Here is a 24447-nt window from a genome sequence, read left to right as displayed (position 1 = left end):
AACAATAGAATATGCTAAGCAGAGGTAAACAGAAGAAGGCCTGTGTGTTTCCACTAGAAACTAGCCAGGCCCTATTGATTTCTGAGATTTGTTAGCTTACAGTTTGACTCCATGTAGAGCCTTCAATCTAAGGCTATCAGACAGGATTCTTTTGCTGTCAAAATAGCTCACGAATGCAAACAACTTGTCTTTTAGTTTTGTTTTGGTTTTTGTTTTTTGAAGTGTGGGGTTTTGTTTTGCTTCAAGCTGGCTTCAGTTTTAGCTGAAGAACAGATCATATACTTACTAAATGAGAATTTATATGGCAGGCCAAGTGGAATATCTGAGCATACATGAAGAATGTCCTCTCACTCCCTTGGAGAAGAAAATGGATAGCATGAAAAGTACTATCTGTATGTGGGAGGGGAGGTAGGCAGGGAAGTTTATGCTTAATGATCCCAGTCTGGTCTGTGAAATAAGTTAGGTCTTTATGAGGACAGCTAACCCGAGGTTTGAGAGTGACTGAAATTTCTGAAATAACCCTTTTGGACAGCATTTTAATGGATGGCTGCCTTTGTTGCCTAGCAGTGAGCCCTGCAGAGATATTACATGAGAGTATCAATTTGCAGGGGACTGAGTCATGATACTTTCTTGATTCTATTCAACATCACTCAGCTGTAAGGGGAGTGGAAGAGAGTGAGGGAAACAGAGAGTAGTTGATGATGATGTGAAAAGCATCTGTGGCCAGCAAACCAATTTTACTTTCATTTTCCCTCTAAATACCATGAATTGTACAGAATTTTTAATGCCACACAGTATGTATCATCCCCTGAAACTCTTAGGATCAGCTCCTGACCTAGAAGGGATATGTCCAGGAGCGAGGTAAAATCTTGGGTTGTTCCTAAATAGAATACAGAGGCAGGAAAAAGCTGTGTATTTCTTTCAAGTCTCAAATAGGGTCAAGAGGGGCAGCCTCTTAGTGCTAATATTGTAGTTAGGACCAGGACACTTAAAGTAGCCGCACATGTTATGTCTCAGATGGCTTGATCTTGGCTCTTGATCTCAATCTGTGAGGCTAATGGAGAAGGGAGAGGGGATTTTCTTGTCTTTTGTCTGTAACTTAGTAGTTGTATCACAATAAACAGTGGCATAAAACGCTTGTAGCCTATCAGAACAAAGAAATAAAAAGAACAAGGAGTTTAAATGTAGAGGGGCTCATATTAAATGTATATAATATACTTTTATCAATTATCTATCTATGAATTAATGCCACTCATTGAAGCACCAAGACACCAATGATGGATCTATGACAAAACTTTTTTTTTTTTTTTGGTGAATGATGTGCAATGAGGTCTGCGTTTAGTCTCAAGTTTTAAAATCCATGTGATGTCACAGAACACAGCACAAAATAATAATATTATTTACACAAAGTAAACAAGTCTACATTTTTTGTTATTATTATTATTTTATTTTTTATTGCTATTTTAGCACTTATAGCCATATATGAGCATATCTGCCTCTTTCACTAGCCTGTGAACTATTTTTTTTTTATTACTATACTTTAAGTTCTAGGGTACATGTGCACAACATGCAGGTTTGTTACATATGTATACATGTGCCATGTTGGTGTGATCCACCCATTAACTCATCATTTACATTAGGTACAGCTCCTGATGCTATCCCTCCCCCCTCCTCCGACCCCACGACAGGCCCCAGTGCGTGATGTTCCCCACCCTGTGTCCAAGGGTTCTCATTGTTCAATTCCCACCTACGAGTGAGAACATGCGGTGTTTGGTTTTCTGTCCTTGTGATAGTTTGCTCAGAATGATGGTTTCCAGCTTCATCCATGTCCCTACAAAGGACACAAACTCATCCTTTTGTATGACTGCATAGTATTCCATGGTGTATCTGTGCCACATTTTCTTAATCCAGTCTATCACTGATGGACATTTGGGCTGGTTCCAAGTCTTTGCTATTGTGAATAGTGCTGCAGTAAACATACGTGTGCATGTGTCTTTATAGCAGCATGATTTATAATCCTTTGGGTATATACACAGTAATGGGATGGCTGGGTCAAATGGTATTTCTAGTTCTAGATCCTTGAGGAATCACCACACTGTCTTCCACAATGGTTGAATTAGTTTACAGTTCCACCAACAGTGTAAAAGTGTTGCTATTTCTCCACATCCTCTCCAGCACCTGTTGTTTCCTGAATTTTTAATGATTGCCATTCTAACTGGTGTAAGATGGTATCTCATTGTGGTTTTGGTTTGCATTTCTCTGATGGCCAGTGATGATGAGCATTTTTTCATGTGTCTGTTGGCTGCATAAATGTCTTCTTTTGAGAAGTGTCTGTTCATATCTTTTGCCCACTTTTTGATGGGGTTGTTTGGTTTTTTCTTGTAAATGTGTTTAAGTTCTTTGTAGATTCTGGGTATTAGCCCTTTGTCAGATGGGTAGACTGCAAACATTTTCTGCCATTCTGTAGGTTGCCTGTAGTTTCTTTTGCTGTGCAAAAGCTCTTTAGTTTAATTAGATCCCATTTTTCAATTTTGGCTTTTGCTGCCATTGCTTTTGGTGTTTTAGACATGAAGCCCTTGCCCATGCCTATGTCCTGAATGGTATTGCCTAGGTTTTCTTTGAGGATTTTTATGGTTTTAGGTCTAACATTTAAGTCTTTTTAATCTTGAATTAATTTTTGTATAAGGCATACGGAAGGGATCCAGTTTCAGCTTTCTACATATGGCAAGCCAGTTTTCCAAGCACCATTTATTAAATGGGGAATTCTTTCCCCATTTCTTGTTTTTGTCAGGTTTGTCAAAGATCAGATGGTTGTAAATGTGTGGTATTATTTCTGAGGGCTCTGTTCTGTTCCATTGGTCTATATCTCTGTTTTGGTACCAGTACCATGCTGTTTTGGTTACTGTAGCCTTGTAGTATAGTTTGAAGTCACCTAGCATGATACCTCCAGCTTTGTTCTTTTGGCTTAGGATTGCCTTGGCAATGTGGGCTCTTTTTTGGTTCCATATGAACTTTAAAGTATTTTTTCCAATTCTGTGAAGAAAGTCATTGGTAGCTTAATGGGGATGGCAATGAATCTATAAATTACCTTGGGCAGTATGGTCATTTTCACGATATTGATTCTTCCTATCCATGAGCATGGAATATTCTTCCATTTGTTTGCATCCTCTTTTATTTTGCTGAGCAGTGGTTTATAGTTCTCCTTGAAGAGGTCCTTCACATCCCTTGTAAGTTGTATTCCTAGGTATTTTATTCTCTTTGAAACAATTGTGAATGGGAGTTCACTCATGATTGGCTCTCTGTTTGTCTGTTTTTGGTGTATAAGAATGCTTGTGATTTTTGCACATTGATTTTGTATCCTGAGACTTTGCTGAAGTTGCTTATCAGCTTAAGAAGATTTCGGGTTGAGACGATGGGGTTTTCTAAATATACAATCATGTCATCTGCAAACACGGACAATTTGACTTCCTCTTTTCCTAATTGAATACCCTTTATTTCTTTCCCTTTCCTGATTGCCCTGACCAGAACTTCCAACAGTATGTTGAATAAGAGTGGTGAGAGAGGGCATTCCCTGTCTTGTGCCAGTTTTCAAAGGGAATGCTTCCAGTTTTTGCCCATTCAGTATGATATTGGCTGCCGGTTTGTCATAAATAGCTCTTATTATTTTGAGATACGTTCCATCAATACCGAATTTATTGAGATTTTTAAGCATGAAGGGCTGTTGAATTTTGTCAAAGTCCTTTCGGCATCTATTGAGATAATCATGTGGTTTTTGTCTTTGGTTCTGTTTACATGATGGATTACGTTTATTGATTTGCGTATGTTGAACCAGCCTTGCATCCCAGGGATGAAGCCCACTTGATCATGGTGTATAAGCTTTTTGATGTGCTGTTGGATTCAGTTTGCCAGTATTTTATTGAGGATTTGTGCATCAATGTTCATCAGGGATATTGGTCTAAAATTCTCTTTTTTTGTTGTGTTTCTGACAGGCTTTGGTATCAGGATGATGCTGGCCTTATAAAAATGAGTTAGGGAGGATTCCCTCTTTTTCTATCAATTGGAATAGTTTCAGAAGGAATGGTACCAGCTCCTCCTTGTACCTGTGGTAGAATTCGGCTGTGAATCTGTCTGGTCCTGGACTTTTTTTGGTTGGTAGGCTATTAATTATTGCCTCAATTTCAGAGCCTATTATTGGTCTATTCAGGGATTCAACTTCTTCCTGATTTAGTCCTGGGAGGGTGTGTGTGTCCAGGAATTTACCCATTTCTTCTAGATTTTCTAGTTTATTTGCATAGAGGTGCTTATAGTATTCTCTGATGGTAGTTTGTATTTCCGTGGGATCTGTGGTGATATCCCCTTTACCATTTTTTAATTGTGTCTATTTGATTCTTCTCTCTTTTCTTCTTTATTAGTCTTGCTAGTGGTCTATCTATTTTGTTGATCTTTTCAAAAAACCAGCTCCTGGATTCACTGATTTCTTGAAGGGTTTTTTGTGTCTCTATCTCCTTCAATTCTGCTCTGATCTTAGTTATTTCTTACCTCCTCCTAGCTTTTGAATATGTTTGCTCTTGCTTCTCTAGTTCTTTTAATTGTGATGTTAGGGTGTCAGTTTTAGATCTTTCCTGCTTTCTCTTGTGGGCATTTAGTGCTATAAATTTCCCTCTACACACTGCTTTAAATGTGTCCCAGAGATTCTGGTATGTTGTGTCTTTGCTCTCATTGGTTTCAAAGAACATCTTTATTTCTGCTTTCATTCCGTTATGTACCCAGTAGTCATTCAGGAGCAGGTTGTTGAGTTTCCATGTAGTTGAGCAGTTTTGAGTGAGTTTCTTAATCCTGAGTTCTAGTTTGATTGCACTGTGGTCTGAGAGACAGTTTGTTATAATTTCTGTTTTTTACATTTGCTGAGGAGTGCTTTACTTCCAACTATGTGGTTAACTTTGGAATAAGTGTGATGTGGTGCTGAGAAGAATGTATATTCTGTTGACTTGGGGTGGAGAGTTCTGTAGATGTCTATTAGGTCTGCTTGGTGCAGAGCTGAGTTCAATTCCTGGATATCCTTGTTAACTTTCTGTCTCGTTGATCTGTCTAATGTTGACAGTGGGGTGTTAAAGTCTCCCATTATTATTGTGTGGGAGTCTAAGTCTCTCTGTAGGTCTCTAAGGACTTGCTTTATGAATCTGGGTGCTCCCGTATTGGGTGCATATATATTTAGGATAGTTAGCTCTTCTTGTTGAATTGATCCCTTTACCATTATGTAATGGCTTTGTCTCTTTTGATCTTTGTTGGTTTAAAGTCTGTTTTATCAGAGACTAGGATTGCAACCCCTGCCTTTTTTTGTTTTCCATTTGCTTGGTAGATCTTCCTCTATCCCTTTATTTTGAGCCTATGTGTGTCTCTGCACGTGAGATGGGTCTCCTGAATACAGCACATTGATGGGTCTTGACTATCCAATTTGTCAGCCTGTGTCTTTTAATTGGCGCATTTAGTCCATTTACATTTAAGGTTAATATTGTTATGTGTGAATTTGATCCCGTCATTATGATGTTAGCTGGTTATTTTGCTCGTTAGTTGACTCAGTTTCTTCCTAGCATCAACGGTCTTTACAGTTTGGCATGTTTTTGCAGTGGCTGGTACCAGTTGTTCCTCTCCATGTTTAGTGCTTCCTTCAGGAGCTCTTGTAAGGCAGGCCTGGTGATGACAAAATCTCTCAGCTTTTGCTTGTCTGTAAAGTATTTTATTTCTCCTTCACTTATGAAGTTTAGTTTGGCTGGATATGAAATTCTGGGTTGAAAATTCTTTTCTTTAAGAATGTTCAATATTGGCCCCCACTCTCTTCTGGTTTGTAGAGTTTCTGCCAAGAGATTTGCTATTAGTTTGATGGGCTTCTCTTTGTGTGTAACCCAACCTTTCTCTCTGGCTGCCCTTAACATTTTTTCCTTCATTTCAACTTTGATGAATCTGACAATTATGTGTCTTGAAGTTGCTCTTCTCGAGGAGTATCTTTGTGGTGTTCTCTGCATTTCCTGAATTTGAATGTTGGCCTGCATTGCTAGGTTGGGGAAGTTCTTCTGGATAATATCCTGAAGAGTGTTTTCCAACTTGTTTCCATTCTCCCTGTCACTTTCAGGTATACCAGTCAGACGTAGATTTGGTCTTTTCACATAGTCCCATATTTCTTGGAGGATTTGTTCATTTCTTTTTACTCTTTTTTCTCTAAACTTCTCTTCTCACTTCATTTCATTCATTTGATCTTCAATCACTGATACCCTTTCTTCCAGTTGATCAAATTGTCTACTGAAGCTTGTGCATGTGTCACATAGTTCTCGTGCCATGATTTTCAGCTCCACCAGGTCATTTAAAGACTTCTCTACACTGGTTATTCTAGTTATCCATTCACCTAATCTTTTTTCAAGGTTTTTAGCTTCTTTGCGATGGGTTTGAACATCATCCCTTGGCTTGGAAGTTTGATGATCACAAAACCTCTTCTCTCAACTTGTCAAAGTCATTCTCCATCCAGCTTTGTTCCGTTGCTGGCAAGGAGCTGCCTTCCTTTGCAGGAGAAGAGGCGGTCTGATTTTTAGAATTTTCAGCTTTTCTGCTCTGGTTTCTCCCCATTTTGGTGGTTTTATCTACCTTTGGTCTTTGATGATGGTGACGTTCAGATGGGGTTTTATTGGGGATATCCTTTCTGTTGGTTAGTTTTCCTCCTAACAGTCAGGACCCTCAGCTGCAGGTCTGTTGGAGTTTCCTGGAGGTCCACTCCAGACCCTGTTTGCCTGGGTATCAGCAGAGGAGGCTACAGATCAGCGAATATGGCAGATCAGCAAATGTTGCTGTCTGATTGTTCCTCTGGAAGCTTCGTCTCAGAGGGGTACCCGGCCATGTGAGGTGTCAGCCAGCCCCTACTGGGAGGTGCCTCCCAGTTAGGCTATTCGGGGGTCAGGGACCCACTTGAGGAGGCAGTCTGTCCATTCTCAGATCTCAAACTCCATGCTGGGAGAACCACTATTCTCTTCAAAGCTGTCAGACAGGGACATTTAAGTCTGCAGAAGTTTCTGCTGCCTTTTGTTCAGCTATGCAATGCCCCAAGAGGTGGAGTATACAGATGTAGGCAGGCCTCCTTGAGCTGTGGTGGGCCCCACCCAGTTCAAGCTTCCCAGCCAGCCGCTTTGTTTACCTACTCAAGCCTCAGCAATGTTGGTTGCCCCTCCCCCAGCCTCACTGCCGCCTTGCAGTTCCATCTCATACTGCTATGCTAGCCATGAGCGAGGCTCCGTGGGCATGGGACCCTCTGAGCCAGGCGCAGGATATAATCTCCTGGTGCGCCGTTTGCTAAGACTGTTGGAAAAGCACAGTATTAGGGTGGGAGTGACCTGATTTTCGAGGTGCCGTCTGTCACAGCTTCCCTTGGCTAGGAAAGGGAATTCCCTGTCCCCTTGCGCTTCCCGGGTGAGGCGATGTCTCACCCTGCTTCGGCTCTTGTTTGGTGAGCCGCACCCACTGTCCTGCACCCACTGACTGACAAGCCCCAGTGAGATGAACCTGGTACCTCAGTTGGAAATGCAGAAATCACCCGTCTGCTGTGTCTCTCATGCTGGGAGCTGTAGACTGGAGCTGTTCCTGTTCGGCCATCTTGGAACAAGTCTACATAATTTTTGACCGTTATTTGAATCATGGGTATCCTGTTATTTAGAGTTTCATTAAAGTTGTTTTCAATTATCCCAGGCTACTTTCATAAATTCACTCTATTCATTGTTTAAGGCTTTTCAAAAGACATAATGCATAATTTGTTTCAGAAATATATAATGTACAAATGATAGATCTCAGGAAACATTTTCAAATGGTAGTTACAGTTACAATTAATGGAGGCTGCTGGCCTCTCTATAAGAGATTGTTCATAGTGCTAGATGGGATGTGTGATAGAAAAGATCCTCAGTGCTTGATGTATATATGCTGAGCAAGAAACAGAGAGAAATTGAACAGATATGCTATTTGCACACTAAATCATATCTAAAAATAAAGGTATATAATTGAGACTTTTAGATTAAAAAATATGACTGAGATGGGCTCTTGGAAGTTAGGGGATAGTGAGCCTCATGGGATATTTCTCTGAGAAGAAAAGTAGAGAGAGGCTCATGGCATTGTGGAATGGGCCACAAAAGGAAAAGGAAGGCAGGTACCTTCCAGGAAGTCAGCAGCCAAGTTACCGGTTAGGGGTCTCTCAAGGTTGCAAAGCAGATCTGGAACCAAACACCCAGGGGACTCCTGGTGGTAGCATAGAGATAACAGTTCCAGGAAGGAACTTCTGTTCTCTGCTGATGCTTGAGGTATTCCGGATAAGAGGATTAGTGCCTGAGAAAGGGTGAAGAATATATCTTTGCCAAACTTCAGCCAATGCAGGCTCTGAAAAACCTTGAGAAGACTGTGGTCTGAAATACAAAGCAGCGCATTCCTGAGAGCCCACATATGGAAGAGGTGATTTTGAGCACAGAGAATGTACTCTGGTAAATTATTTAACTTCCCTGGAGTCTCAATTCACTAGTATAAAAATGTAGATAAAGATATTAATACCTCAAAGGATTGTTATGACAATTAAATAGATTACTGTAAGAAAAGCACTTAGAACAGGGCTTGACACACAAGAAGCACTGCATTAAGTTGTAGTTATTATTATATGCTTTTTATATACTTGATATTTGATGTTTAAATTGTATTTTCTGTTAAATAGGGCTTGTTTCACATTCAGATATTCTTAGAAGTGGGAATACCTTCCCTGCTTTACTTGGGAGAAATTGATATAACTCATCAATATATTAATTAAAGGGATAAACAAAACAGTATGTAATTCAGTAATAAATTAAGGACAGCACAAAAGATGGCATGTTCAGGAGAATTATAGAAGAAAAGACTGGGGAGTACTGGAATGATCAGATTAGGTTTCATGGACGAGGTGCTAGCTGTCCAGAATATCAAGGGACGGGTGGGATTAAAAGTTAGATCAGAATCTTCCTGTATTCCAGAAATTTTATGATTCCATTGGAGCATTTCTAGTGAGGCTAGTAATGTGAGTTAAACAGACAAAGCAGGAATGAATGTACATGGAGAGAACGGCCTACCCAGAAAAGGATTCATGTGGAATAATGGAGGCAGAGGGCAGGTGGTTGGATAAACCTTGGCAAAGACAATCAGATTATAAGGTCCTAGGAATTGAGAGATAGGAGATGGCACACCAAGGAAAATTATCCAACTGAGAAATGATGTGTCCTGGTTTACATAGTTTGATGCCTTTTAAGGCTTTGATGGAGAACAAGTTCTTTATCCCAAAGTTGAAGAAAGAAGTTTAATTAACAGAACATACCACATAACATTGGTAAGAGGGAGGATTGTCCTGGCAGAGGTACACAGGCAGGATCACAAGGTCTGCCTCACCGCCATGAGGTTCTAGCTTCAGATCTACTTCCCACATTAGTTAATGTCCTCTTGAATCGGAAGGGGAGATGAGTTACCATAGGAAAGATCACTGATATCCAAGTCATGCTCTTTACAGATCTCGGTGTGTCCCATGAAGTAGAGGGATAGGAAGAGATGGAATTCTGGCAGATGAATAAAGCCTATTTACATTTTTCTTTTGGCCATGACCTGAAAGAACTTTTTTCATCCAAATACATATATGGCTTTGCCTGTTTCAGGAGGGACTAATAGTAAGCTACAGCACTTAATTTATTACTGATTTCAGTTTTTCTCACTTGAATGTCTATTGTCAGAATAAATAAACTATAAGGGCTCTTCGAGCTGTAATATTTTGTGATTCTGTCACATTGCCTCTTTTCTTTTCTTTTTTTTTTTTCTTTCAGACGGAGTCTCGCTCTGTCGCCCAGGCTGGAGTGCAGTGGCATGCTGTCTACTCACTGCAAGCTCCACCTCCCGGGTTCACGCCATTCTCCTGCCTCAGCCTCCCGAGTAGCTGGGACTACAGGCACCCGCCACCTCGCCCGGCTATTTTTTTTTTTTTTTTGTATTTCTTAGTAGAGACGGGGTTTCACCGTGTTAGCCAGGATGGTCTCGATCTCCTGACCTCATGATCCGCCCGTCTAGGCCTCCCAAAGTGCTGGGATTACAGGCTTGAGCCACCGCACCCGGCCATATGGCCTCTTTTCAACAACAAGGGCAGTGTACGCATTCAAGTTCATGAAACAGAAATCCCTGACTCAAGAGTAATTCCCCAGGCATGTAAGACATCCCCATGAAGCCACCATTGGAATGGGAAACAATTTCTTGCTGTATATTCTGGAAGGATGAGAGAAAAAGTAAAACCTGGACGAGGTTTTATTATAATCATGATTTTCTTTAAAGCATACATTCCACTTGAAAGAATATAATCTCTGTAAATTTCTAGTGGAAAATATTAGAACAATTAAAAATGAGACACAAGGCCACAATTAAGAGGTTACAGGAAAGAAAGAATGCAGCTTTTCTCTACTGTTTGTAGGAAAATAATAACTGCTAACATTTATTGAGCACCTAAAATTTGCCAGGAATTATATATCCATTTAAAAATAAAAATTCAAAAGGATCTTATAAAACGTACTGCCCTTTTGACCAGATTTGGGGTCTAATTGATATTCATCATATTCTGCCCAGATTCTTACCTTGATATACATTAGTGTTTTGCTAGACTTGTTTAATAAAAAATAGATTAAAAGTAAAACAGAGTCACAGGTCTTTGACTAAATATCCCAATATGTGTATTGTCTTATAGATGAAAGTAGTGAGTACATATCTCATCATAAAATCTCTTTTTCCAAATTGTTTTTCTGGACATATTTCAAGTAGAACAACCAATTTATTTATGTCAGAGGATCTTGCTCTTTTTAATGACCTCTTATTGAGCAATCTGTTCGATGAAGAGGCTGGTTAGCAAACAATGACATGCTGCAGAAACACTGACTAAGGCCTTGTGCTAGACATTCACATTGCTTCCTTTCTGCTCTTTGGAAAAGGAAACACAAGCTTGTTCTAGAAACGACAGCTTCGTACCAATGACTGGTCAACCTGAAATCATCTCCATTGTGGAACATGTGTCTGCTTACATTCATTCATCCATGCTCACACATTCATAGCTGATCTTACTTGGTAAAATGACTTGTTGCTTCCAGGTCTGTGTCTTGCGGACGAAGATTATTATACACATATTTCAGGTCTTGAATTCCACTTAGCTCAGGCAGTCCTGCATATAGCATCTTAACCACAACAAGAACAAACAAAGCAGAAAGAAGACAGAATAAATGCAGACATGGTCAAGCTTACTTGATTAATTCTACCCAGAGACATCTAGACCCAAGTTTGCATGGCAATGTCTTTCAGTTTATATACATGAATGCACATAAGTTCATGCATTTTAACCTCTCCTATTATGTAGTAGAGACAACAGCAATAACAACTATAATAAAAGAATCACTATAATTGGAAAATTCTTGTAGATTAATAATTCAGTTTTATTCTCATCATCAACCAGTGAAGTAAACATGATACTATTATTCCCATGTCAGAATTTGTGTACCTATCATTTAAAATCTATGTGATTTTGAGGAAGTTCCTTAACCTCTTTGAGTCTTCATTTTCTCATTTTTAAAATAGATACAAAATGAGAAAGAGCTTTATACATTACAAAATATTACACAAAGATTATCTAATAATACTCATTTTAGAGAAGAAAAGCTTAATCTCCAGAAAACTGTAAGTGATATGTCCAGGTCAAATGATGTTCAAACATAGAGTATAAAACTCACCCCTCTGGTTCTTAATCCTATGTTGTTTTATGACTCCATGATTTTCACTAAAAGAATACAATTTTCCCTACTGAAGTGGTGACTATATTTACTAAGGCAATAAATAATTAAGGATAAATTGTATAAGGTATTTTCCTGCTAATTTTCAGGAAGATATTTTGTTTATATTACGGTATAGACTAAAGGACTTATAATCTCTTTAGTTGTAGACAATGTTTTTTAGAAAATAATAGAACTTTCTAAACTAAATTTGAACTTTGTAAAAAAAAAAAAAAAGACTGTTATCGGTACCTCTGTGACTAAGAAGATAAATTATTTACTGCTCTGGAACAAAGGCCCTCTTACAGTAAGAAGTTAAGAATAATACTATGGATCCTTAAAACAAAAGGTAAAGTAAGAATATGGTTTTGGAAAATGGGTGAAATAGTGATTAACTTGATGAAGTTCAAATGAGAAAAAGGATGGTATAAAAACTATTCTTTTTTCCCACCACTCCCACCCAGGCTGAGGAAGCAGCATATATGGGAAAGTGAGATGTACAAAGGAAAGCAAGATGTCTTTAATGTGTCTGCAGAAGGAAATCCAGGCTGGCTTTCTGGAACTGAGTATTACGTGGGTGAGCAGCAAGAGATGAGAATGAAAGGCAAGTAGGATAAGACATTCTGGCAACATCAAGGATTTTGTACTCTATCCTAAAGTACAAAAAAAAAAACCAAGAAAGCTCTTTAAGTGTTTTAACATGAGAGTAAGAGATTTAATTGTGTCTTGAAAGATCATTGTGGTTACGTATGGAAAATGGACTAAAATGAAGCCCAATAAGAGGCTAGATTAGGAGACTGGTTAGGAATGAAGATCAGCCATTGGATTTTAAATAAATGTAGAAAGTAGAATTGAGAAAACTGGGAGATTGATTGGACATATTGACAGGGCTGTGAGGGGCCCAAAACACACGCTGTAATACAGATTTGACCGTCATTAGCATATAAATGATAATTGAAACCAAGGAGATGGATGAGGGAGTCCTGGAGAGTTGTCAACTGTCTCTCCTCCTGGAAGATCTATTAGCATCTTAAACTCATGACATCTAAATTACAGCAAATTCTCTTCTCACATAAACTTTTCCTTCTTTTTTTCTGTTTCATTTACACTGCCACCACTTCCCAACTAACAAGAAATTCGTATCTTCTTTGATTCTCTCTTTTTCCTGGTTCCTACAATCAATTACTTCATTCTATTAAAAACACTCCTCAGCAGTCTCTTGTATTCATTCCCCTTTTTCATTGTAATTATCATTGTCCTAATTCAGCCCTTTATCTTCATTTGCCTAGATATCTTGAATAACTTTTATCTTGTTCTCCAATCCTTATCTCTTTAATTCCATAAACTCTGTTATCTGCCTAAGATCCCAGGTAGATAATGGTACTTCTTCATTATAAGCATACAAACTTCTAGTTTGTCAAGTGTCTAAAATCCTTATTCTGGTCACAAATGTCTTTAATCACACTATAACTTATCACTCCAGCCTCATCTTCTACAGAGATTTCCATCTGTAGCACAGATTGGGCAAACTTGGTTACCTTCATTTACTACACGTCATGCCCATGCTCATTAAACCTCCACCCATACATTTTTCTCTCAGCTGGAATTGCCTTTTCTCTCTTTCCTTGTCTACTGAAATTCTTTTTCAAGGCTCAGCTTCCTCTTTGAAGCATCGCTGATCCTCGTGATGAGATTTAATGACTGCTTTCTTTGTACAATCATATTTTGGATCTACTTCTTTCACAGTACTTATTGCTTCCTAGCTTTTACAGTGTTTTGTTCATATGTATGTTTGTCACGTTAGATCTTAAGTTCTTCGAGAACAGGAACTGGATTTGTATTTAATGTTGAATTGTGTACATTGCCCAGGATGGTGCTTTGAAAATAGCTAGATTTTAATAAATGTCTGGTGTAATGAATGCATGAATAAGTGAATAAAAAATACATGATTCAGGCTACAGTAACCAAAACAGCATGGTACTGGTACAAAAATAGGCACATAGACCAATGGAACAAAAGAGAGGCCAGAAATAAGGTTGCACAATTATGACCGTCTGATCTTTGACTAAGCTGACAAAAACAAGCAGTGCGGAAAGGACTCCCAATTCAATAAATGCTGTTGGGATAACTTGCTAGCCATATGCACAAGATTGAAGCTGGGCCCCTTCCTTACACCATATACAAAAATCAACTCAAGATGGATTAAAGACTTAAATGTAAAACCCAAAGCTATAAAAATCTGGAAGACAACCTGGGCAATACCATCCTGGACATAGGAATGGGCAAAGATTTCATGATGAAGACACCAAAAGCAATCGCAATGAGAGCAAAAATTGGCAGGTGGGATCTAATTAAACGTAAGAGCTTCTGCACAGCAAAAGAAACTATCAACAGAGTAAACAGGCAACCTATAGAATGAGAGAAAATATTTGCAAACTATGCATCTGACAAAGGTCTAATACCCAGCATCTATAAGAAACTTAAACACATTTACAAGAGAAAAACAAAAAATCCCATTAAAAAGTGGGCAAAGGACATGAACAGACACTTCTCAAAAGAAGGCATACATGTGGTCAACAAGCATATGAAAAAAAACTCAATACCACTGATCACTAGAGAAATGCAAATCAAAACCACAATAAGACAGCATCTCACACCAGTCAGAATGGCTATTAGTAAAAAGTCAGAAAATAACAGATGCTGGCAAGGCTGTGGAGAAAAGGCAACACTTATATACTGTTGGCTGGAGTATAAATTAGTTCAACCATTGTGAAAAGCAGTATGGTGATTCCTCAAAGAGCTAAAAGCAGAACTACCGTTAGACACAGCAATCTCATTGCTGGGTATATCATTCTACCGTAAAGACACATGCACACAAATGTTCACTGCAGCACTATTTACAATAGCAAAGACATGGAATCAACCTAAATGTCCATTGGTGACAGACTGGATAAAGAAAATGGGGCACATATACACCATAGAATACTATGAAGCCATACAAAAAATGAGATCATGTCTTTTGCTGGAACATGGATGGAGCTGGAGGCTATTATCCTTAGCAAACTAATGCAGGAACAGAAAACCATATACTGCATATTCTCACTTATAAGAGGGAGCTAAATGGTGAGAACTCATGAACACAAAGATGGAAACAACAGGCACTGGGTTCTACTTGAGGGTCAAGGGTAGGAGGAGGGTGAGGAGCAGGAAAGATCACTATTGGGTACTGGGCTTAATACCTGGGTAATGAAATAATCTGCACATCAAATCCCTGTGACAGAAGTTTACCTGTATAATAAACCTTCACAGGTACCCTGAATCTAAAATAAAAGTTTAAAATAAGAGAGAAAAAAATGCTTGATGCTATTAGGCAATGAAAACATACAATTAGCAAATTTAATGCTGACTACTAAACTTAACAAAGTCAACCATAGGAAGACACATTCCTGATAGTCACTAGAATCTAGATTAGGTTTTATCTTACTAGTTCTGTACTAAGAGGTATAGAGACTTCTGTGTGCTCATTGAGGCAGATTTCTTCTTTATCACACCGTAACTATCCATTTTCTAAGGACAGGCTGCTTCTGTAAGGTCTGAATTGCATTCCGGTTTCTCTGGATACCCTGAGTTCACACCTGCTTGGTTAGAACTCTATCAAACATTTCTCTGGAAAGTGGACCCTATACTTACTCGTTCCCTTGCCAACACCCACACACATAACCCACACATGTCACACACTAGCCGCCAAGTACAGACTGCTTCATACCAGATGAACCTATAATAGTTCTCTCCCCACCATGTATCTGACTAAAGGTAACATGTGCCAAGTTTGCCTTATTAAATGTGTTCTGTTCCTTGGAGAGGAGACTTTGAGTGTTGACTCTGCATATCACAGAGTAAGGATGGCCTCTTAGCCGGGTGCACTTAGCTGTGTCTCTTCTCTGATCCCCAGCCACATGGTTCAGGTGCCTCCCACTCCAGACTACATGGGTAATAACTTTAATGGGGGCAATAGCAAAGGGAAAGCGAAGCTAGAACAGGAAGTGAACAGATACAGGTAATGAACAGATATCTCCCCTTTTAAAGGTCAGGAACATTTTTGAAGTCTTTACTTCTGTTCTCTTCCTACTAAGTCCAAATCTGTTTTAACAGTTATGCTCAGAAAAGCAGACACTCTTCCCCATCACATAGAGAAGTTAGAAAGATTTCTGATGGGAAATATCTGATATAATAATGGGTGTGATAAACATTTTAAACTGGGCAAATGGTCTCTGTGTTCTCTGGAAGCCTTCCATAATAGCTGATATTGATTTTTTAATGAGAGAAAAGCTGATGAAACACAGGCTTTTATTTTCGTGAACTCAGCCGGCAACACTCTTGGGTCTCCTACAGATGTTACTTTTAAGCAAGATGGCAATTTCATGGATTACTTTTTCCCCTGCTTTTCTCAGGAGTAAATAAAAAGCAATATGGATATCTGGAGACATGCTGCTCTTTACCAAGGATGAGCCATTAACTCTGTAGTGGACCCACGAAATGCTTGTGGCCCATAATCCTCGGGACTGATCATTCGCACAAGATAGAATTTATAACCCATGTCAAGTATTTCTCAAGTTGTAACTGGGTCATGGTAAGTAGACTGAATTCTTTTTAAAGAATTTAACATAAAAGAGTCAGGTTGAGACAGAATTAACAAATAGATTACATACATAAGTAGAAAATAGTCTTTCACAAATTTAAACTTGGTTTTATTTTATAAGAAACTATACCAAAGAAAGTGTGGTCCTGAAACCTTCACTAAATGCTTTGATGGTCTATAGAGTCTCATAAGATACACAATTGAGAAGAAGAGAGTTGAGAGGTAAGTGAACAGAAACTGAGGTAATAACACGGTGCTGTTTTACATGTATTTATTCATTAGTTTAATTGGTCCACATTGCTTCTGATCTCTATTTCAATTTCTGTGAAAGCCTAAATCTAAGATTATATGTTTACTCTGGATTAGTGCCTTCCACTGCCAAATTTTCTTCCTTAGCCTAAAGGAGCTGAATAATTAGAGCATAGACCTTTTTTTTTGGATATACTATATTCCAGAAATTTTCAACAACTGATTAATGATAAATTATTTCAATACTTATGAATAAAATACCATATGGCTACTTCTTTTAAATAAAGTATCAGTATATATTCTCTTTGGCGATTGTTTAATATATCATGACTCAATGCTGAATGCTTTGTTAAGGTACGTAGAAAAGTTTATTAAACAAGAGAAAAAAAGCCCACTGATAGCTTTCTGAATCTATTTTTTTTTTCCCAAAGAGCTGTTCTTTCACATTATTTTAACATGCTCAGTTTTCATCATTATAATTTTAGTGTCACCTGAGAAACAGCGTAACTTATATTTGTGCTTTTCTGTTTTGGGTTTATTTTTGAAATATCTGGAGCAGGTTAAAGCAGTTGTTAAAATTTGGTACTACTCCTCATATGTAGTTATTTATATCATTATAGGCATTTAGAAATGCTGGACACCTCGGTTATTATTATTCTTATTATTTTTTTGAGATGGAGTCTTGCTCTGTTGCCCAGGCTGGAGTGCAGTGGCATGATCTGAACTCACTGCCAGCTCCGCCTCCCGGGTTCACGCCATTCTCCTGCCTCAGCCTCCTGAGTAGCTGGGACTTCAGGTGCCGCCACCACACCCGGCTAATTTTTTGTATTTTTAGTAGAGATGGAGTTTCACCCTGTTAGCCAGGATGGTCTGGATCTCCTGACCTCGTGATCCACCCACCTTGGCCTCCCAAAGTGCTGGGACTACAGGCGTGAGCCCATAATCCCATGCCTGGCCACACCTCGGTTTTTTATGTAAATTAGTTTTATCTTCCTCATTAAATTGAAAATTTTAAGACTCTGGGTTTCATCATATGTTAATGTATCCTTGCAGTTTCTAGCCTATGGTAAACAAGAGCTCATGAATTCATGAGCTTGATTCTACCTGGATATTTATTATTTAAATGGGGTCAGAATCACAGACTTAATCCTTGTAGGGTTTTTTTTTGTTTGTTTGTGGTACAGTCACATTATAAACCATAGTCATTTCATACTTGCAAAATGGCCTAATAGAATTGGGAGCTAGAATGCAGATTTACCAATAAGAATCCTTGGCTATTACTGAAAAACCAACTTGTAGATTTTGGAGATGCGTAGAACTTTATATATCCACTTTACACAAGAAGAAACCAGTATATTTGCATATGAAGGACATGTTTATGATATTTTTAGAAATACTTATCTTTCAAGGCAAGGTGGAGAGAAGTAAGGTGAATATGTTGTTTGAAAGTTAAAACAAGAATCTAAATCAAATCTTCCTTGCAACAAAGTTAACATTTGTTCTGCACTAACCAATGAACTTTTCTGTGGTGATGGAAGTTTCCTATCTGTGCTGACCAATGGGCTACTACTAGCCAAACGTGGCTACTGAGTACTTGAAATGTGATCAGTGAAACTGAAGAATGGAGTTTTAAATTTTGTTTAATAAAAATTGATTTAAATATAAACAAACATGTGACTAGAGGATATTACATTGGACAGTGTTCTTATAAATTAACAAGGATCTAGTATAAGAACATAAATGAATTGAATGGCAACTACTGTGCTAAGTGCTTTTTGTTAATGATCTGTTAGGGTTATTATGAATTTTAAATCAATTAATACACACAAAGCAATTTAAAACAATTAATACACATACAGCACTTAGCACAGTGCCTAGGCCATGCAAAGAATTCACTGTTAGGTCATTTATTCATTAACTCTACAAGGTAGATGTTGTTATCTTCATTTAATAGATAAGGAAACAGTCTTTTGGGGGTTAAGTAACATATCGTGAAGAATGTAGCCAGTAAAATGCCAAACTAGGATTGAAACCCCGAAAGGTCTGCCTGCCACGTTTGTACCCTTAACAACATGTGGTAGAATTATTGTCATCTGGAAGTTTTAAATCAGTTATTTTTCATAGACTCCAAATCCCATGCCGATAGACCAAATGTATGTTTCCCATGTATAGTTTGCTGCAATCCCTAGTGTGTATGTACGTGCCTAGAGGAATCACTATATCCCTCTCCTAGAAGATATTTCTATCAGATTTTTCTTCCTTCATGGTACATATCTGGTCTCCATCTCTTTAAATTGGACAGTGGAATAAAACCTTAAATTTTCCCCTGCTGGTCACAAGAGAGTGTGTGGGACCGTGACTCAGTACACCTAATGCATACCACTAAAAGTTGAGTCGCTGGCAACTCACTTTCCAATTTTGACCCTCAGTTTCTTAATGTGGGAAATTGGCAAGTGATCAAAGGTGGAGTTTGGAATGGAGAACCAGGGACAATTCTTGCCTGCTCTACATTATGTTGTCATGAAATATAAGTGAGATAATATATATAAGGCATTTTTGAAAGATCCTAATGCCCAATATGACTGAAGGCATTATTTTTTAAATGACTGTCCTTGAACATTAGTCAAAATATAGTGGGATAACCCCTACATGCATCAATATTGATATGAATAGGAATGTTTGAGACAATAACTATGAAAGAATATATTAAATTGTTCAGGAATATGTTTATAAGCTGTACAATAGTACTCTTAGTTTGCTCATTCCTTTTTCTTCTGAATAGCTCCTTGGGGAACTCCAAGCCATTAGTAAAAATAGACTACTAAAGCAGAGGCATAAATGAAGCTTATTATTTTTGGTTTTTTTCCCCAAGGGACTTACCATTTCTAGTAGGTTCAAGAGCAGTTGGCTGTGCTTTCTAATAATATTATAAGCACGACAGCAAAGTTCCACAAAATCTTGGAAATGCTGTGGGTTTTTCCCACCCTCTGTAATAAAGTATTCCATCTCTGAAGTAAAAATGAAAGGAGCTCGGTCCCTATAAACCAAAAACAGTAGCAATCATTCAAAGGAAGAGAAATGGTTTGTCAGGTTAAATCAGCAGTTATAACGACTTATTTTCATTTGAATTTTCTTGTTTTTTTTCTCTACTGTAATAGATACATTTCCTTCATTGTGAGACAGCTTGAGAAACTGCATAATTGTAGGCTTTGAATAACTGGGCTGCAATAGAGAGAAAACGATAAGATATTTTACAATTCAACTATATTGTCTGAAATGTTTAATTCTAAATTACATGTGGAGGGGAATATTATTCATTAAAAGTATCATAAAGGCCAATTCAGAGTGAAGGTGATATTTATGGAGTCTTTATAAAAAGTACATTTTCTGCTAAATTTTGATATGATCAAACAGATGTGTTTGACCCTAGTATTAAAAAAATTGCCTTAAATGATGACCCTTTAGGAAAAAAGTTTCTGGTAAAAGCTAAGAAAAAAGCAGATGTTAACAATTCACTGGCATCTGCTTAGTGAAGGGGAAAAAAGGTAGCTATATTTTATTTCACACTAGACCCAGTAAAACTGCTGATCAGAAAGGAAGAATATGAATAGACCATGTTATTATGTAAGTAATACTGACTACTGTAGTCTAAGGATGGAAAAATAAGAAAACAAAAGACCTGAGAGAAGATGGTCCCATGTCCTCCATCTTTGTTAGTTTTTTTTTTTAATCATGTAATTTAAGATATGGATAGGCCTGAGATGAAGTATTAGCAATTCTAACAGAGAATAGCAGAGAGAGGCCTGGAAACATCCCTGTTTGAGGAATTATCACTCATTGAATAAGAACACAGAGTTTTGGTACCTTAGGCCAATTTAACACCAATTTGGTGAAGGGTTAGACCAAGTAGCAATTTAAAAAGTCATGGATTATTGAGGGAAACTCTTATTTTTTTAAACAATAAAACATAGTTGTTTTCTTTTTGTTGCTATGCTTAGCTATTTTAGCAAAAATACAATGGAGTGAAAAATTTCACTAATCTGACAGTTAATGAAACCTTTCAGTAGTATGGATATTTATATCAGAAAGCTATAACTTCAGCAATTTGTGGCAGGTTTGGGACAGTGGAGTCTAATTGCAGGCAAAATGTATAAAAGAAAACAAACACCCTAGTTTTTTGGCTATGATTATTTTATTTAGAAAATTTATTTTGTAATCATGCTACCATAATGCCTGCAGGAAAGGCTGGAATACTAGTACCTTCACTTCTGTTTATATTCATTCATTTCTTCAACAACATTTATTGAGCACATACATACACTGAGGCCTATGTCTAAAGTATCATGTCTAAATTTTAAAATTTTGATTCAAAATCCTTTTTTATTTGGCCTTCATTGACTTATCCAACCTATGTTCTATGAATTATTTAACAAGTTCTTGACTTTAGCCAAGCTGGAAGAAGAGATTTTGAAAACATGAGATAAGATATAGCATAGGTTCTAATTCTGGACCTGCTATGTCTCGATTCTTCATCTCTAAACCACCTAACTCTTAGAATTGCTGTGACGATTAACTTAGGAAATGTACATGTACATAAATGCCTGACACATAAGGAGGGTGGCACATTTGTGAATTGCTCACACTAGAGAGAGGCTCCTGCGGAGGCACAGACTGTGGACCTGTTAGTCAGGTTTCAAATCATGGCTCCACCACTTACTATAGTAGTTCTATGACTCTGGGTGACTTATTCTCTCCATGCTACAATCTCCTTCTTTGTAAAATGGAGATGAGAGCACTTGACTCTTGATCTTGTTGAGAGAATCAAATGGGTCATACCACATGCAAGTGTTTAGAACATAGCCGAGCATGTAGTAAGCACTCACCAAATTTTAAATAGTATTGTCTGCAAACAGCCAAGTGTCCTTATAGCTGAACCTTGTTATCACTAAATTTCCTTGCCTCTTCAAAAATCTATCAGTAAAATCTCATCCTTATTCCAAGGTTTAATTTACTCTGTGTTACTCCATGTAACCTCTCTTGCTACATAAACCCATAAGTGGATCACTGAATTTGATAGCATTTTTTATATATCACTCACTCATTCATCACTATTGCTATCATTTTAGTAGAGTTTTAGTAATATAATAGATTTTCATAATCAGAAAAAATTTTAATTTTATATGTAACAGTTTTCTAATAGTTTTTCCACTGTCTATACTGTGTTTACTATATTGAGTAGGACTTTGGAAATACTTTTAGAAGAGTATTAATTTTTATAACTTCCTGAAACTTTTTCTCCTAATATGATGAATATACTTTTCTCTTTTCCATAAGGAGAATTATGGTGGATCACATTAATTTCTCTTGGAAGGTTTCTGTAGTTATGCTCAAGTTCATGAGATAACACATTTCCTTTGTCCATGGTCACCATTATTAGAAATCAGATGCGGAAACACCATAACAGAAAGTTAAATACACAAGAGAAACATATACAAATTAAATAAAATATAAAGTGATATTAAAGAAACAAATTTCAGTTGTGTTTAAACATTATCATAGTCTAAATTTTCAGTGGATCCAACAAAATAAAATGCTATATCTTTTCTGAATTATTTTCATGACTCACTTCTGAGCATTTTTTTTTTAAATCTCAGAATTACCCTAAACTTGTGTATAAATGAAAAGAAACCTCACATGTGCAAAAAAATCCCATCTATTCCTATAAGATGTAGAAACTTCAGTTGGGATGTAATTTATCAGTGCACTGAAATGTAAACCTATTCCTACATTATAGAATTAATGTGTTGGAGTTTATCTCTGAAATTTAAGCATTACTTATAAATCTGAGGTATAAATTGGTTGTGTCAAAAGGGAATACTCTAAACTATTTGATCTCTCATGGTCTGTACTGTGATTACATTTTGAATTATATATTGAAAATCTCTTATTTATAGCTATATAAATAAATTATAGATATTTCTTGTTGTGACTATCCTATCTTTTGTTTTTTTTCTAGATTAATGGTTTTACCTTTGCTTACCAAAGTCCCACCTGTTCTTGCTTTTTTATCTTTTACTCATATTGTAACTACTGGTTTCTTTCTTCCTTTTTTTTTTTCTCTCTTTCTCACCTGATGTTCTAAAACTGATTTAGAGGTCAGGACCAAAAATCTTGTCTTACAGGTCTCCAATTAACCCAACCCTTGTCAGAATCAGAAGTCTCTCTCTCTCTCTTTTTTTTAATCCAAATGACCTGTATGATTTTCAAGAGCAGAGGAAGTCGTCCACCTTCCTTTTATATAGTCTTAACATCGGAAACAATATTTTGACGTTATTCTCTTATATGCAATGAATGCAACAATAAATAAACATAGTTCATATAGTGAAGAGCTTGTGATACTTTGACATTTATTTGGGAAGGTCATAAGTACAAACATATTTGTAATGATTCTGTCATTTTTGTTGTCAAAGTTAATATTTTCATTAACTTATGACCATTTTTCCCGGAAGTTATTATTATTTTTTAAATGCAGAGACTGAATATTTTACAGATTTCCAATAGGGGTGAGAAGTGAGTTGGTGGTTTAAAAATGTATATATACTTAGAAATGTAAGAACATTTATATTACAGATAGTAATTATTAAGCAGACAAATAAATTCACTTAATATAAGAAATAGCAAGAGGCTGGGCATGGTGGCTCACACCTGTAATCCCAGCATTTTGGGAGGCTGAGGGGGGTAGATTACCTGAGGCCAGGAGCTTGAGGCCAGTCTGAGCAACATGGTGAAACCCTATCTCTACAAAAAATACAAAAGTTATCCGGGCACAGTGGCGCACACCTGTAATTCCAGCTACTCGAGAGGCTGAGGCACAAGAATTGCTTGAACCTGGGAGGCGGAGGTTGCAGTGAGCTGAGATTGTGCCACTGAACTCCAGTCTGGGAGACAAAGCAAGGCTCTGTCTCCAAAAAAAAAAAAAGAAAAGAAAAGAAAGAAAAAAAAAGAAATATCAGGACAATTAATAGTTTGCTGTTTATTACTTTCACGTGTTTTCCTTCTAGCCATATTGTATATAAAATCTCCTTGTAGAGTCATTAGAATACCAAGATCATCATTATTAAGCATTTGCAGATCACCACTGAACTGAAAAACAGAGTTTTAGGGTATGTTTCTGTATATTAGGTGAACTGAGTCTAATCAGGGAGATATACACTATAGTTATTTATCAACAAATACTGAGCTTCTATAATAGATTTGTGCAAGGCTTGTAAGTGAGGTGAAAGATTTTTAAAAATCAATGTTCTAAAAGCAATATCAATTTATTAAATAAGAACAATAATGTTTTGAAAAGATTACTCCACTAATAATACAGAGAAGGGTTTGGAACAGGGAGGGTGTATATAAGCAGATCAGACAAGAGACTTTTGCAAAAAATTTTGACCAGATATGATAATAGCTTAGATTAGAGTTGCGGCATACAGATAACAGAGAAAGGGGAAGACTTAAAGCATATTTCAGAGAAAAAAAATCAATTGGGTTTCATGATAATTAGAATGGGAGGGAGAAGAGGTGCCAAGAAGAACTTTAACTTTTTCCCTTGTGTAGCAGGAAGACTGCAGTGCAACATTCAGAGGTGGCTCAGCCTTGAGCTTAAGTTATATTTGAGGTGACTCTGGGACATACAAATGCAGATTAAAATGAGGATACTCATTTCTGGGCCATGGAGAA

At 37.4% G+C, this 24447-nt stretch overlaps 1 protein-coding gene and 1 long non-coding RNA gene across 7 annotated transcripts in view; one reads left to right on the top strand and one right to left on the bottom strand.

Annotated features, from left to right (window-relative positions):
- The window catches only part of LOC103875653, a 63519-nt gene extending 51098 nt beyond the window's left edge, over window positions 1–12421 (top strand). The window contains exon 6 of the long non-coding RNA XR_002515572.2: window positions 12296–12421. This is a non-coding gene — a long non-coding RNA (uncharacterized LOC103875653). The remainder of the gene's footprint in view (window positions 1–12295) is intronic.
- Window positions 1–24447, bottom strand: part of PIK3C2G (phosphatidylinositol-4-phosphate 3-kinase catalytic subunit type 2 gamma) — a 422739-nt gene that overhangs the window by 101787 nt on the left and 296505 nt on the right. For all 6 annotated transcript variants that reach the window (XM_021922093.2, XM_021922095.2, XM_017945702.3 and 3 more), the window contains 2 exons: window positions 19600–19756; window positions 11134–11243 (listed from right to left, as the gene is read on the bottom strand). In XM_021922093.2, coding sequence (XP_021777785.2) covers window positions 11134–11243; window positions 19600–19756 — 267 coding nt within the window. The remainder of the gene's footprint in view (window positions 1–11133; window positions 11244–19599; window positions 19757–24447) is intronic.

The sequence above is a fragment of the Papio anubis genome, chromosome 9 (assembly GCF_008728515.1).
Source record: "Papio anubis isolate 15944 chromosome 9, Panubis1.0, whole genome shotgun sequence".
Taxonomy (NCBI): domain Eukaryota; kingdom Metazoa; phylum Chordata; class Mammalia; order Primates; family Cercopithecidae; genus Papio; species Papio anubis.
The sequence above is the reverse complement of the archived record's forward strand: the minus strand, read 5'-3'. Positions and strand labels throughout refer to the sequence as shown.